The sequence below is a fragment of the Mytilus californianus genome, unplaced genomic scaffold, assembly GCF_021869535.1.
Source record: "Mytilus californianus isolate M0D057914Y unplaced genomic scaffold, xbMytCali1.0.p SCAF_1, whole genome shotgun sequence".
Lineage (NCBI taxonomy): Eukaryota > Metazoa > Mollusca > Bivalvia > Mytilida > Mytilidae > Mytilus > Mytilus californianus.
The window spans coordinates 52639698-52654413 of NW_026262581.1; the positions used below are offsets into that span (position 1 = coordinate 52639698).

The 14716-nt window shown below is 30.2% G+C and overlaps 1 protein-coding gene across 3 annotated transcripts in view; it reads right to left on the bottom strand.

Moving 5' to 3' along the window:
* Positions 1-1088: 1088 nt before the first annotated feature.
* LOC127721168 (tyrosine-protein phosphatase 99A-like) overlaps positions 1089-14716 on the bottom strand; it is a 59524-nt gene continuing 45896 nt past the window's right edge. For 2 of the 3 annotated variants that reach the window (XM_052227852.1, XM_052227842.1), the window contains 6 exons: positions 14408-14578; positions 13762-13893; positions 12689-12823; positions 11521-11666; positions 10227-10362; positions 1089-8798 (listed from right to left, as the gene is read on the bottom strand). In XM_052227852.1, coding sequence (XP_052083812.1) covers positions 8586-8798; positions 10227-10362; positions 11521-11666; positions 12689-12823; positions 13762-13893; positions 14408-14578 — 933 coding nt within the window. In that variant the 3' untranslated portion in view covers positions 1089-8585. The remainder of the gene's footprint in view (positions 8799-10226; positions 10363-11520; positions 11667-12688; positions 12824-13761; positions 13894-14407; positions 14579-14716) is intronic. The other variant, XM_052227846.1, reaches the window with a different exon arrangement.

A 14716-nucleotide genomic window follows, 5' to 3' on the forward strand; every position in this document is an offset into this window, starting at 1 on the left:
CAACCTTCCTTTTGTGGTATTGAACCTTATGGTAAAATTTCATAGAGTTTCATCTGCTTAAACTAAAGTTATTGTCCAGAAACCAAATGTGTCTTTGGACGACGACGACACCATAGCATTATACGACGCAAAAAAATGTTTGCAGTCGTATAAAAACTTAACATTGACCACTGAACCCTGGAAATAAAGTCATGGTCAGATGAAACCTGAAAGTCAGACATGAAAACCTTACAATCATTCCATACACCAAATATAGTTGACCTACTGCTTTTGGTATTGGACCTTATCACATCAATTTAACCTTGATCACTGATCCATAAAACGGTTTTGAGATGAGGTGAATCGTCTCATGGACATGTAGACCTAGCAAAGACTATTTACAAAAAAAATTATCGTATTACTCACAATAAGCAAGAAATGTATATAACAATTAACTACTGTCACAGAGATATGTCTCGCCTGTCAGCAGAAATTTCAGAAAAGACAATCTGATGGACAATATTGCTAATCAATTCAAAGTTGCTGCACCATGACATAGAGGGCAGTGCATCAAAATGATTGTCAAACTAAAATGTACTGATAGTAATGCAACTTTATAGAAAATATCATTGATCTATCACGAGTCATTGCCAAAAAAACAACACCTATGTCTCGTTCGTTGCAGGCAAGACAAAAAACTATACAGTTTTTGTAGGCAGTCACCGAACTCTGAAAGAGAGGTCAAGGACAATTGACGTAAGACAAACAGAATCTTCTTAACATGAGACATCTTTATACAAGGAATGAAGCATCAAGGTCTCCTTCTTTCTGATTTATAAAGCTTTTCAGAAATAGTTTACAACACTGCCATCGGCAGATTTGCATCCCTATTTCTTGCATTTTTAGACTTTCGTCGCAGGTCGGACAAAAATCATACTATTTATATCTTTATTCTCCCATGTAGGACAGTCTATGCAAATGTGTTTTTTTTTTTTACATTGAGTGAGATAATGAAGTACAACATTGCAAGATCACAGATTGTTATTCAGATGTCTCAATTCAGAAACATAGGCCACAACAAAAAGTTCACTCAATAAAGACTATAGATATATATTTGAATGTGGTTTATTCAAGCTAGGGTAGAAAGACAGTGGAAAATTCAATACATACACTGACTTACAATTAATTCAAATAAGTGTATTATTTTCTTATTCAAAATATGAGATTCAGGTATTATTTAAACATTTGAGTTACTTCGTATAATTTTTAAAGAATTTTTTTTTTAGATCAATAGTATACAGAAATTAGTTATTTGGTGTGGTGTTCTTATAAAAAGGTTACATAAATATATAAAAAGTTTGTTAGGTTTACAGTTAAATAACAAAGTTACAGTCACTAATAACTCTTTTCAAGGTCAATTAATTGTAGTTCAAGGTCGGATTAATTGTAGAGAAATCAAATATGAAAAAATATTGTTAACTTACAAAAATGTTCAATAATCAAAATATAATGTAATACAGATACTGCAATCTTCCCTTTTTTAAAGCTCATATAAACATACGCAAATGACAATGATTTTCATTAAATAATTATGAACATAGACAAAAAATCACTTTACATGCTAATGAATCAATTTTTCAAAAATAGCTACTCAAAAATGGATTGGTACAAAATATCTTCTATCAACAAAAATGCAAACCAGCTGTGTACAAAAATTTCACAGAAGCTCTGTGCATTTACAACAGAAATACAATACATACACTGACACAACCTTGTTTACTTTAATAATCAGTTTCAACTATGCCTGAACATATCAGGTTTATGTATATGTAAACAATAGCAAACCATAAATTTCTATTTTATAACTTGTAAAGCATTTATACAGGCAATTAATGTAAATCTTAATTATTCATTATGCATCTTTTAAGCAATTTTCGTAAACATCAATAAAGCTGACTTAAAGCAAAATTGTATTGTGAAGCAATAATGTACATGGATAGTATAAGTATATGGCAAATGCAGTCATAAGAAATATAATTCATATTTAAAATCAACCTGCTAATACTGTATAATGTATAAAAATGTATGGCAAACAGAGGAAGGTAAAGTTCTAGTTAAATAAACCAGGAACAGATTTAACTTTGTACATTTTTAGAGAAGAAAACGTCATAAATTTTCATTTCAATTGATCCCTTTCTGAGATTAATTGGAATACAGTCCAGAATACAAAATGGGATAAAAAGTTATGATACACCTATCACCTAATAATATTCTAAATAGTATTTATACAGACTTGTGTACAGAGTAAATCCAATTTACTATGGAATGAAAAATCTGGAAACTTGAGTAACTATACAGAACAGGGGAAATGATAGTTTTTTATGAATATAGTCGAATCAACTATGAATGATGATAATAGAGAACTTATTCAACTAAAAAGAACCATAGCATTCCAAATTCTGTGTAAAGTGAAAATAGACCAAACTTCGTACTTTATTTGGCCTTTTTAACTTTTTTTATTTGAGCCTCACCGATGAGTCTTTTGTAGACAAAATGGATGTCTGGCGTACAAAATTTTAATTCTGGTATCTTTGATGAGTTTATTGGCATATATTGCTGCAAAAAAAAAGTCTATTAGTTTAATGCATTAAGCACCATAACTTTGCAATGGCACAAGTACAAGTAAAAATTGACATTTTCAATAGCAAGCTAATTATCAGAAATATAAAAACTTCATGAGAATTGTTAATAAAAACTTCAGATATTGTTCATTTGTAAGACTATACCCATTATAGTATACCTTGATATAAGTATAAAGTCCTATAAAAGCAGCAAAAAATTTGTTTACATTATCCAGTATATTCTTGATCAATATATGATAACATTTCAAAGCAAGACTTTCACCCATGCTGAGGAAACATTGGTATACTGTTGTAAAATGGAATACTGCAACCATGAATATCATTTCACAAATTACACCTTACTCCACAACACAAGATATTGTAATGTGTATACCATTTTCACAGAGAAAAAAACATCTACATATACACTGCTACAACAACTTCCTTGACATATTTAAAACTGTCTTGAATATTTGATCATTTAAACCGACAAGTTTTTGGTACTATTCAAACTCATCAAATCGAAAACAAAGTGACAATGCCATAGCAAAAAAGCATAAAACGATAAACATACATAAGTCTGAAGTAATATGTTTTTTCTTATATCAGTTTATCGTCCTTTTTTGTAGTTGTACATTCTTAATGAATCTCAAGGTTTCTGTAAAAGTGACACCCATGAAAAAAACTACTTCCCTTTAATCAGACAGACATATAATTATTCTCTCACTTTCCACCAAACACGACTTAACACATATGTCAACACACAGTAGTGGTCTATGTGCAAAGTGAACAGACTGACTAGAAAGCCAAAAAGTTGATCCAACACCAGTAAAAAAACCAAAACATTAATAACTTTATCATATCTTTAAAAAAAAATTTAAAAGTAACTCCTTGAACAAAACAAAGATATAAAAATGGGCACAAAAAAGGTAAAACCCAAAAAAAATATATCATCTTTAATATCAGTTTGTTATCATTTTTACGATATTGTAGACATTAAATTGGGAAAAAAAGAACTTCTCATTATTAACAAGTCTGAAATTTAAAAATATGTTTTGCTCATGAACTAATTAGAATGTGTAATTTATAAGAATTTTGGACTGATAGCAAAACAGTAACAATGTTTTCATATTATCAAATTTTTATTTGAATTACATGTAAAATTATTTAAATGGGTCAGTTTTTATGCAAATGTGACTGCCGGAAAATAATGTTTTAAAAAGTTATTTACAGGAGCTGAACACCTCAATTATCATGCATGGAGCCGTATTTTAAGGAATAAAATTTTCCTTGAATGGAAAACTAACATTGCAAGCACTGCTTTGATTACTCTTTTGTACAGCTGATATGAATTAAAAGCACCTACATTGAAACAAAACAACCTTTCTTGCAATATTTACAAAATATGAAATCTTGTACCAACCACTTCATTCAGTGAATTATGCCATTGTTGTAAAATGATATAAAAATGTTTAAAACTGAACCAATACATACTCTAGATTCTAACATAAAACAATGATTGTCAAAACAAATAAATCACTCAATGGCAATAATCTAAATGACAGATGACCGTAAGTTGAAATTGAAGTTCATAGGTGAAACCAAAGATTTTTGTAAGATTTGCAAACAATTTTGGCAAGTTGAACTTAACGAAAAAAGGAAAAAAAACAATAATGCATTCATCTCTTACATTTTCTGGAAAATTATTGAAAAAAAGGGTTATTTGTAAAGATTGCAACTAATATAAGTTAAAACTATCTTGCAATTGTCTAAAACCATCACCGTTACAAAACACCATTATGTTAATCATAAGTTTTTCTTAGTTGACATTATGTTGCTAGATAAATTTCAACTTTAATGGGAATAAGATAATTCTAAAGTCACAAATTTTATTTTTGATGAATAAACTGTTCTATGTCTATGTCTGTGATGAAAATTATTGTAAATAATAAATTTAACTGTTTAACAACCTTACATTCAGTCTGACAAGTCACCTGGAAATCATTTTTGAATAACATAAGAGAAAATTCAGTAAACCCATCATTTTCCTTTTCTTTAAAGAAAAAAAAAATAAATCTTTCAACAACACATGTAATTTTGAAAAATCTATGACTTTGTTTTCAAAGAGTGATGATTTAATGATAATTTTGCAACCATTTTTCACAATTTTAAAATGTATTCATTAAAATGTTTAACTTTTTCAAAAATGTTATGAAATCATATTCAGGCAATTCAAACAGATGCATTATTTAGTTCATGTTATACATGTCCAAATTGCATGCAAAAACTCACTTAACATAGCCTAATAACAGTTCCTTGGCCTAAAAACGTGAAAAATAAATATGTTTGTGCGAATGTGAATGACATTTTCTCCTCCTTTTATTCATTTAAGTAATGATGAGCAATATAACCTGTTGAAAAGAAAAAAAAATCTACATGTACAAGAGAATTAATTTCAGTTCCTCTGAAACCTGATGAATCCCAAGTTTCCCTATATGTATGTTCAAAGCACTTATTTAGCACATAATTTTAATTCTTAAAAATGATTACTTTTCTTTCCCATAACAAATTTGACAAAATTGGGGAAAAACCCTGCAATTAAAGATCCTTGCCATTTTGGAAAACTAAGGAGTGCCTACTTCTATGTTTCTACATGAGACATTATTTTCGTTGATATTTAAAAAGCTTTTGAAACTACACTATAACAACAAATGACTGTGGTATTTATGATAAAAAAAATACCATGCATAAATTTCCCAAATAGAAATCATATAATGATGCCTTTTCACATATACATTTCTTTTTAAAAAAATTATTTTTACATCACATTGTCACATTTGTAAAGAAAAATGCTCACTTAAATGGATTGAAAAACTACTTTGTATTTTGTCCATAGCTATTTCATTAAAAAGTGAATACGTTCAAGAGCTAGCACCTTAATGACTTGGTGTACGAAAAATATACAAATGTACAAAAAACAACCGATGTATATACAACTGTTTATGGCAAGACACATTGATGTTAGCTGCTCAAATTATACAAAGCACATGTTAATTCAAACATTTACTACAAATTCAGAAATAAATAGATCCATTTTTTATTATTTCAAATTATAAATAAAAACTAATGAAGTGTGAATCTGGTAGTTTCTTAACCCTTTCACCGATAGCTGCCCAGACAGAAGCTACTCTGAGACGATGGCTTCCCTGGCTACTATTACTCAAGTGGGAGATCTTCATAATAAATGTCAATAAAAACTTGTCTGTAGTTATTTTGTGTCTTTATTTCATTCACTAACACCATGTGCACAGTTTTGTTCATGTTTTGATAATTTTTTCTTCATAAAATATTCAAATTTTCGGCATTATCTAGGTGAAATTCTCAAAATTCTACTTTTTGACCCAAAATCGTAATTTTTTAACCCAAAACGGCAAAATTTTGAAAAATTTAATGAGGCTGTACAAATTCCTTACACTGAACGATGTCCATTCCAAGTGTTTTGTATATAAAACGACATTTTATGTCAAAAAAGTATACTAGTTTGGCTTCAATTCTTCCATATTCTTTCAAAAAAAATGTTCCCTCATTTTAAATTCTTGTAAATTCCGTAAATTTCCTCTGATTTTGACACGGTTTTCAACAAACGGAAGCGCCATGTTTACACTTTCATCCAGGTATTCAACAAAGAAAGATAAATCGTGTTTGCACTGTTCTGAGCGGGAAATATAAAACAGGTATTCCGATCCCGGTAAAACGGGACTCATCGTCAGCTGTCTGAAGCGTGAATCCCGGTAAACCGGGACTCATCGGCGAAAGGGTTAATCAGCGCCATAACAAACACAGGTGCTTTCTTTTGTTTTTTCAAGCAAAACCTAGACAATTCTAATGTAACTTTTCTCAGTCCGCCGTCAGTTAATTCTGATACATTAATGAGGATAATGTTCAGTAGTTTTTTTTTTCAGGCACTGCTTTTTGAACATTTGTTATGTAAATGGGACTGTCATATTACAATTTTTTGCATGAATTAAATCATCAAAATTATTTCTGAATTTACAGTACATAGGAACAATGATAAAATGATCAATACAAATAATGGTTGATGATCTCCAGTGCAAGTTATAATCAATGAACATTTTTTCTGTTTATTGTTTTACATGACAATCATCTATCGAGTCCGTATAGTGGCATTACTTTATAAATAATATGATATTAAACTGGCCATTTTATTTAAATAATCAGGTTCTTAGATGTACCTACTTCTAATTTGCTGTTGCTTAGGTTTATTAAAATTGAAAAATTCAATCTGTGTCTTAAACCTTCTCTTTCAGTCTTGAAAATTAAAAGGACAAAATCAAAAATTTCCATCAGTTCAGAAAAACAGGGGCCAACATAAAATTCTTCAGCTTTGTTGAGATAGATATAAATTTTTACAAGTATTTCAGTGAAAGTTGAAGGAAATACTCTCTTACATCATATTATCACCAGGTTTATAATATAAAATATGATGGAATACTTGATCAAATTAAAAAAGAAACTGGAAGGCATGTTTCATAATGATCTGTCCTTCCCCCAACAACAAAACCAAATGATATGAAATTATTTCTAATACCTTTTGTCCAAAACTTATGCAACCTTTTTCTTTCAAAAGAAACCCCCAAAATCTGATACCATAACACAATTTTAAAGCCATGATTCAAAATGTCTACCATAACGATTAAATGCTAAAATATGTGGGAGAACAAAAAATCTACTTTTATCTATTGATATCTACATATATATATATAATATACACAAATCAAGTGAAATGAACTCTTCCATGAGTATTTATAAATAAGAAAGATCATAATCATACATATTTACATAATAAAACTGAGTATCAAATACACAATACACATGCACGAAACAATAATTGTATATATAAAATACAGAATAACAAGATAAAACAAAATACAAAAAAGACAACAAAGAATTACACAACATAAAACATTGAATGCTTCATTGGTGTAAAAGTTGTAAAATAAAAGAAATATCACATGTTTGTATGACAACCTGTTTAAAATGCCCCCAAAATAGGTTCTTCTAAAATGACATGACATATTTCAATTTGTTTATTTATGAAACTTAAAAACATTTTTATACTTACAAATTTCAAAGCTAATTGATTTTTGTTCACAAAACACAAAAAGTTTTTTTTCAATCCTAGTTTGAAAACTATCCTGGACTTAATCAAAATACAAATTAAATATAAATTAAACACATGCTACTATGTGAATAATACATGTTAGTTTGTATCATTAAACTGGAATGTCACTTCATCAAGGCAATCTGCCTGACTGAGGTATTTAAACATGGGACCAATTGTAAACAAATTGAGGATGATCATCATTACATCTTTAAATGTTCTATTAAAGATAGAATGGACAGATATAAAGAGAACTGGTTAGAATTGTAACGAAGAACTCAGCAGTTTTAAAGTGGAATCAACCAAATAAATATTGATTTCATGGTTGCAAGAAATGATATGTGAAATTTCTCAAAAAAAGAAACTTGTTTTGTGTAAGTTTAAAAGCACAACTAGACTACCCTTATAGTGATTAAAATAAAATCTGATGTTGCAGATGATGAGATCGCCCAAGTTAAAAAAAAATAAATTACAAAGCATATTTTGCAGACTGACAGATACCTGTTTACACATATTTACGTGAGCTGAGGTAATATATTCACAGCTTACAGTGATGTGTGCATATGTTAAGAGTTCAATGTCTTTCATACACTATTTTATGATATTTATGCATACTAGTCAATACTACTGACATATATATGACATAGTCAGAAAAAATCCTAAATACTGCACTTGGATACATATTCTGACTCTAATAAAAGCACTTGATTGTTCAATTTGTTTCAATTTCTAGTGACAGAGTCCATCCAATGAACACATAATATAACAAGAAGATTTCATGGTATTCTGGTCTTTAGCATGTGTCACACAATTGTTGTTTCTGCTTTACTAGAATGGTGATTATTTGGTAAGGATGGACTCCGTGGAACTTTATTCTGAATTGACGGACTTCGAGGAACAGTTCCATTCTTTTTTGACGATCGTAGAATCAAATGATTTGACATTAATGCCGAGTCTTTTTCATTCTGGTCATTGCAGTAACTTTCTACAGCACTATACAGGAATAAGTAGTCACCCTGTGTGAATAAAAAATTAATTATAATTAAAAATAATAAATTTTATCATCAACCAACAAATAAAATATCCAGTTTTCAAATAAATGTAAAGCCTTAATGTCAGGCAGGTGGCTGAATCAAGTTGAAATTCTTTTAAAAGATCTCAAACTGCTGCCAGACAAAATTGTAATATATTTTATTAGATGACAAAATTATAAGAACAGACAAGCCTGTGTTGCTCAAGCAGCATCTTGGCAACTGTTTTAGTTCTTTTGATTGAGTTAAGCCATTTCAATTGATATTTTACAGTGCGTCTTTCTATGTTGTGATGTTACACTATTGTTTCAGGTAGGGTGAAGGTTGGCGCCTATTAAAACATTTAAACCTGCTGCATTTGTTTGCACTTGTACTAAGTCAGGAACCTGATGTTCAGTGGCTGTCGTTTGTTGATGTGGTTCATCAGTGTTTCTCGTTTCTCATTTTATATAGATTAGACTGGTTTTTTTTCCTGTTTGAATGGTTTTACACTAGTCATTTTTGGGGCCCTTTATAGCTTGGTGTGAGCCAAGGCTCTGTGTTGAAGGCCGTACTTTGACATATAATGGTTTACTTTTAAAAAATGTGACTTGGATGGAGAGTGTCTCATTGGCACTCATACCACATCTTATTATATCCACTTATACATTCTTGGCCTTCAAATACTGAGCTTTGAGTTTTCCTGATGAAGGTAAATCCAGAAAAAGGCTTTGGACACATGAAAATTATAAAGTGTTGTTTTCACTTTTTTTGCAGAAATCTTCAAAATGTCAGTTAAGTGCTACTATGTAGTATTAGGAAGGCAGAATCATTGAATATAATTCTTAAACACATTCATTATGATTTAGTAAAATTTTTTTGTTTTAATTCAGCCTTTTTATTCCAGTTCAAATCAATTAGCCTAGTACCTCAGATGAGCAGATTTTTCGGCTTTAATTTTAATGTTTTCTCCTGTTTCTATAGTGTAATGATACATGTCAGAATGCTTCGAGGATAAATCAATTCTATCATTTAGAAAGGTAGGGAAATTAAATGGGATTATCTCCCTTTAAAAATGAATAACATATAAAACAAATTTATGTCAATTCACCAATGTTTTACAAAATAAGCTATACTTCAACCCTAAAGAATTTTAAGCATGTTCTCTCACATCAATTGTACCTCTAACATTGATGACTTGCAATTACAAGAACACTCTTGTTTTAATGAGACTGTGGATTCATTATTATTCTTTGAAACCTTTTTCATAGATTTTGTGGGTGTAGGTAAACCATGAATTTAAATGTTCAACTAAATAAAAGTTTTCAAGCAAAGCAACGAAATCAAATATTCTGAAAACACAATTATCCGTCAATGTGCGAAAGTTGGTACATAAAAAAAATACATAAATCCACAGCAACTGATATATCTTACCATTGATCCAATAATTCCTGCTCTCTTCTTATGGTAAAGTTTACACAAGTGATAAATATCTATTGTCTTATCATGTTGTAATTGATCCAATGAGGACCAGAGAGCACAGAATTTACATCCAGTAACACCGCCATATCTAAAATCATAAAATATACTAATCAAATTGGATATTTAACTTTATTTCATATTCATAAATTGAAATGCAATTGAGTCCTATACTTTTTCACAAATCACATGTACACATAAAATCAAGATCTGAATGAGAAACATTCAATACCATCTGAATACATGCAATACAGTCAAAAATGATACAAGTTATTTGGCTGGGTGTTAAAATCATGGAAAGCTAAAACTAGTTTTAAACAAAATCTAAAGCTTGTAGCTCTTTTGTTGCCAGAAAAAAATCTTATGGGTGAAATTGATGGTTAGGTATATGGACTTTAATGTTGTCATCTTGACATACACCTGGAACATTTTGCCATTGTAAAGACAATATTTTGCAAAACCCAAGACCTCTCCATGCCTTTTCTTGTTTTTTTTTAGTGTTGTTGGGTTTTTTTGTAGTTATCTCTTTATTAACAAATTCTGTAAATTCACAAATTTTTGCATGTTATTATTATTGTGATTGTTGAACAATGGACAAAAAATGTGAGATAAACTTTTACAATTTCAGGAAAGGCTGCACACAAATAATGATAAATATAAAACATGATTTTTTTTAAATCTATCTAGTTGCAACTTTCGAAAAAATAAAAACATTGCTAAAATATTTGAATTTGCAGTACCCAAATCTCCTTTTATACATATGTACATAAAAGTGTTTTCTATTTATTGTAGTCTGCAACTGAGTTATACTGAATTCTGCCCTGCTTCTTCCTATATTGAGGACAGTTTGTATATCAATCTTACTTCTCTACAACAATAGACCATTTTCATATTACCGACTTTTGACTCGGAATTATATAATTTTTCGACAGGTTACCTACTCTATGGTAGGACATCCTGGAACTTGGTCAACTAAGAGCAACCAAAAGAAGTAAAATCAAACATGCAATTTGGTGGGAAAGATAACTGTTTTCTGAAGATTTTGTCGCGTATAGAAAACATAAAACATAAAACATAAAACAATTAAGTTTCCCCCAAAATTGAAAGCTTGATTTTACTTCTTTTAGTTGCTCTTACTTGACCGAGTACCAGGATGTCCTACTACAGAAAAGGTAACCTGTCAAGAGTCGGTAATATGAAAATGGTCTATTGCTGTACTATCTATCTCTATCTAAAATTACAATCTTACCTATCTACGACAATTACAGGCCCTATATCATTCAGTCTATGAATGTCTCTAACAGTGTCTATCAGATCAAAGGCTTTACATAACGGCTGGTCGTCTCTTGGCCAGTTGGAACAGGATATCATTTTTGTCATAAGAACATAGTCATCCTACAAATACATTTTGTAATCAAATTTACTTTAATTTATTTACCACCATATTTTCTCACAAAATCTGTTACCTTTTAATTATTTACACAACCTTTGTTTTAAACCATGATACTTGCTCTTCTTTATGGAAGCCTCTGTTTAAAGCCATGATACTTGGTACAAGAGATGATAAGAATACAAAACTTGTTATAAATTAATTTCAATGCTGCATCTTATGCAAACTTTAAAGTTGATTTCTTGTCTTTTGACTTTGAAATCAAATGACAGTTGATGCATTTACAATAGCCTTGTATTAGATTCTGTATAAATCTTATTCTAAAATCATTTTGCGCAGACCTTAAATAACTTTCACTGGTAAACATAAAGGATTTATCAACTATGTACTCATCAAAAGTAATCAAGATTTATTTTGTTTATGTGCAGTTCTGTCAATCATAGAAGCTATGAAAGGAAACCTTTATTAAAAAGTGACAAAAAGTATTGAAGTCCTGAAACATGAAAGAACTCCAATGTATATGTGAAAATTCTAATAACTTACACTGTCAATACTTTGAAATCTTTTTCCCAAAAACTTTGCCTCAAATTATGATCACAAATAGGTAAGGGCTGTTCTAGATATAAAAGCACTTTTATATACCCCAACCATCCATAATTTAAAATAATCGTTTTACTTATGATTCAAACAAAATTCTAAAGACAATACAACCACAATTTATCAATTTGAGTTCCTCCCATCCTCCCTTGTGTTTAAATCTGAAACAGTCCTAATTACATTCAGAGGATTATGCAAGCCAGATTGAAATTTATCATGTATAAGTTCAATTCTTTTTATCAAATTTACAAAACCCAAGTACTGAATTTGAGTAAGTCAAATTCTATAGCAATCCTAAAGATGGGTGCACTTGAGTTTTCTCTATATATCACCATATAAACTATTCAATGTCAGTTGTACAAGGATAGCATTTTGTCTGCAGTTAACACACATTTTAGGTGACTTTGTTTAGAAATCAAGGTAAAATTACCTGTGTAGATTCCAATAAGAAATCCCTAGTTGTATACATATAACCAGTTTCTTCTTCACGACATGTTAACTTAAATATTCCTGTGTCTACCTGTAGTGGATTATCTTCCTCTGGCCAGAACTTGATAAATTCCTGCTATAAAAGGATTACACATTATAGAGATGGTTAAAAATCCAACTATGGAATCAAATACCATTAACAGTATATTCAAGTGCAACTATTTTCTTGTCATTTAGGGATAATAATGTACATTTAATTTCTGCATGTTTTTTTTTTCTAATAAAATTAAAGATGCAAAGAAAATATGAAGCAAGTAAGGGCTATTCCATTAAAATGTATGTGGGAGGGTAGGAAGGGACTTTCAAAATATCCCTACAACCAAGAACCATTTTTTAGATAATTGTGCATAATGGTAATAGACACATACTGAAAACAGACCCATGACCCACATGCAATAATTAAACTTCCCTTCCTACCCTCCCACATACATTTTAATGGAATAGCCCTAATTAAACTGACAAAAAAAAATAGTATAACATGAAAAAGAGAATAACCATATATTTTCTGTCATTGCTGACTTTTTTAAACTCAATATAGTCCATGAGGCAGTAGAGTTTTAAGTATACCAGGGAAGTCATGAGGAGCTAAATATATATTTTTTATTTTGCCTAATGCATACACAGGCTTTATGTCTAGTGACAAATATTACATCTTTATTTGTGATAATAACATGTAAACTTAAGGAAATAACCTACTTTGTATTTTACTGCATACAGAAATAAATTATAACATGCTGGCTCTCAAGATAGCAATTCACATAAAGACATGTCACTCTACCCTAACACAAAGCTTGTAGCGTACTTCTTTGCTCTTTTTTTTAACTACTGATTCAATTACAGAGATGCAACAAATATCAATTTTCAAGTCATTGGTTTTGACAGGACCAGGGATTATACCCACAACCTCCCATACTAATTAAACCACCATAAAAAAGTTTAATTCATTATACTCTACAAGAACCAAAAAAAAAATGCAAATTTTCTTTATACCACCATCACCATGGAAATGCTTACCTCATCATCCACTATATCAGACAAAAGCACTATAACAGAACTATTTTTGTCCCAGACCATTCTCCAGAAATCCTCTATTGTAGATTCCATTGGATGTTGTGTTAAAATGAACTCATTGGTTTTTGTATATCCCTGAAATCATAAAAAAGTTGTCCTTTCAGCAATTAATTTCTATTTAAATAATGTGGCAACCAATAGACCCTAAAAGTGAATATAACATTTCACAGTAACTTTTTAACTTTAGGCATCAAGTACTGAGATATTTATTTTTAATTATTAGTCATGATTAAACATTTATTCGACTGTAATATAGCAACTTCCCTTAAAAAGTAAAATCATTTGCTTAAAGCACACACTATAATAGTAATTCACAGAGTTTGTATCCTTATGCTCTTCAATTTTCCAACTCCTCCATAGTGAAGCTGTCATGCTGAAAATTAAACTTTTAACTAAACGGATGTTCGTTGAACAATTGAATCTGTGGTACACCTATACCAACAAAATCCATAAAAATTGGTATCCCACGAATAATAATTTTTCCACAGTAACCAAAACCCCATAATGTGCACCCACTATATAACCCCTATAAATTTTTTTTTTTTTTTGGGGGGGGGGGGGGGGGGATGATAACTATATCACTCTTTACCTGAAGGAAAGTTGCATTAATATAATCAGATCCTGGTATCCCTGGTTTAGTGGGAATTTGGACTCTCTTGGTAGTCATGGGTACAAGTTCTTCTCTACGATTCTTTGGCACATTATATTCTTCCAAGGCTGGATATTTATCTATTTCTTTGGGACAATAAGCTACCAGAAGCTGAAATATATATTTGAAACATGTAAAAAGAGTAAACACACTACAGAAAAAAATTAATGATATAAATCAAATACCATAATATATTGAGTTTTTTCCTTATATTCAAGCTAATATAGTATGGAATACTTCTAAAGACAT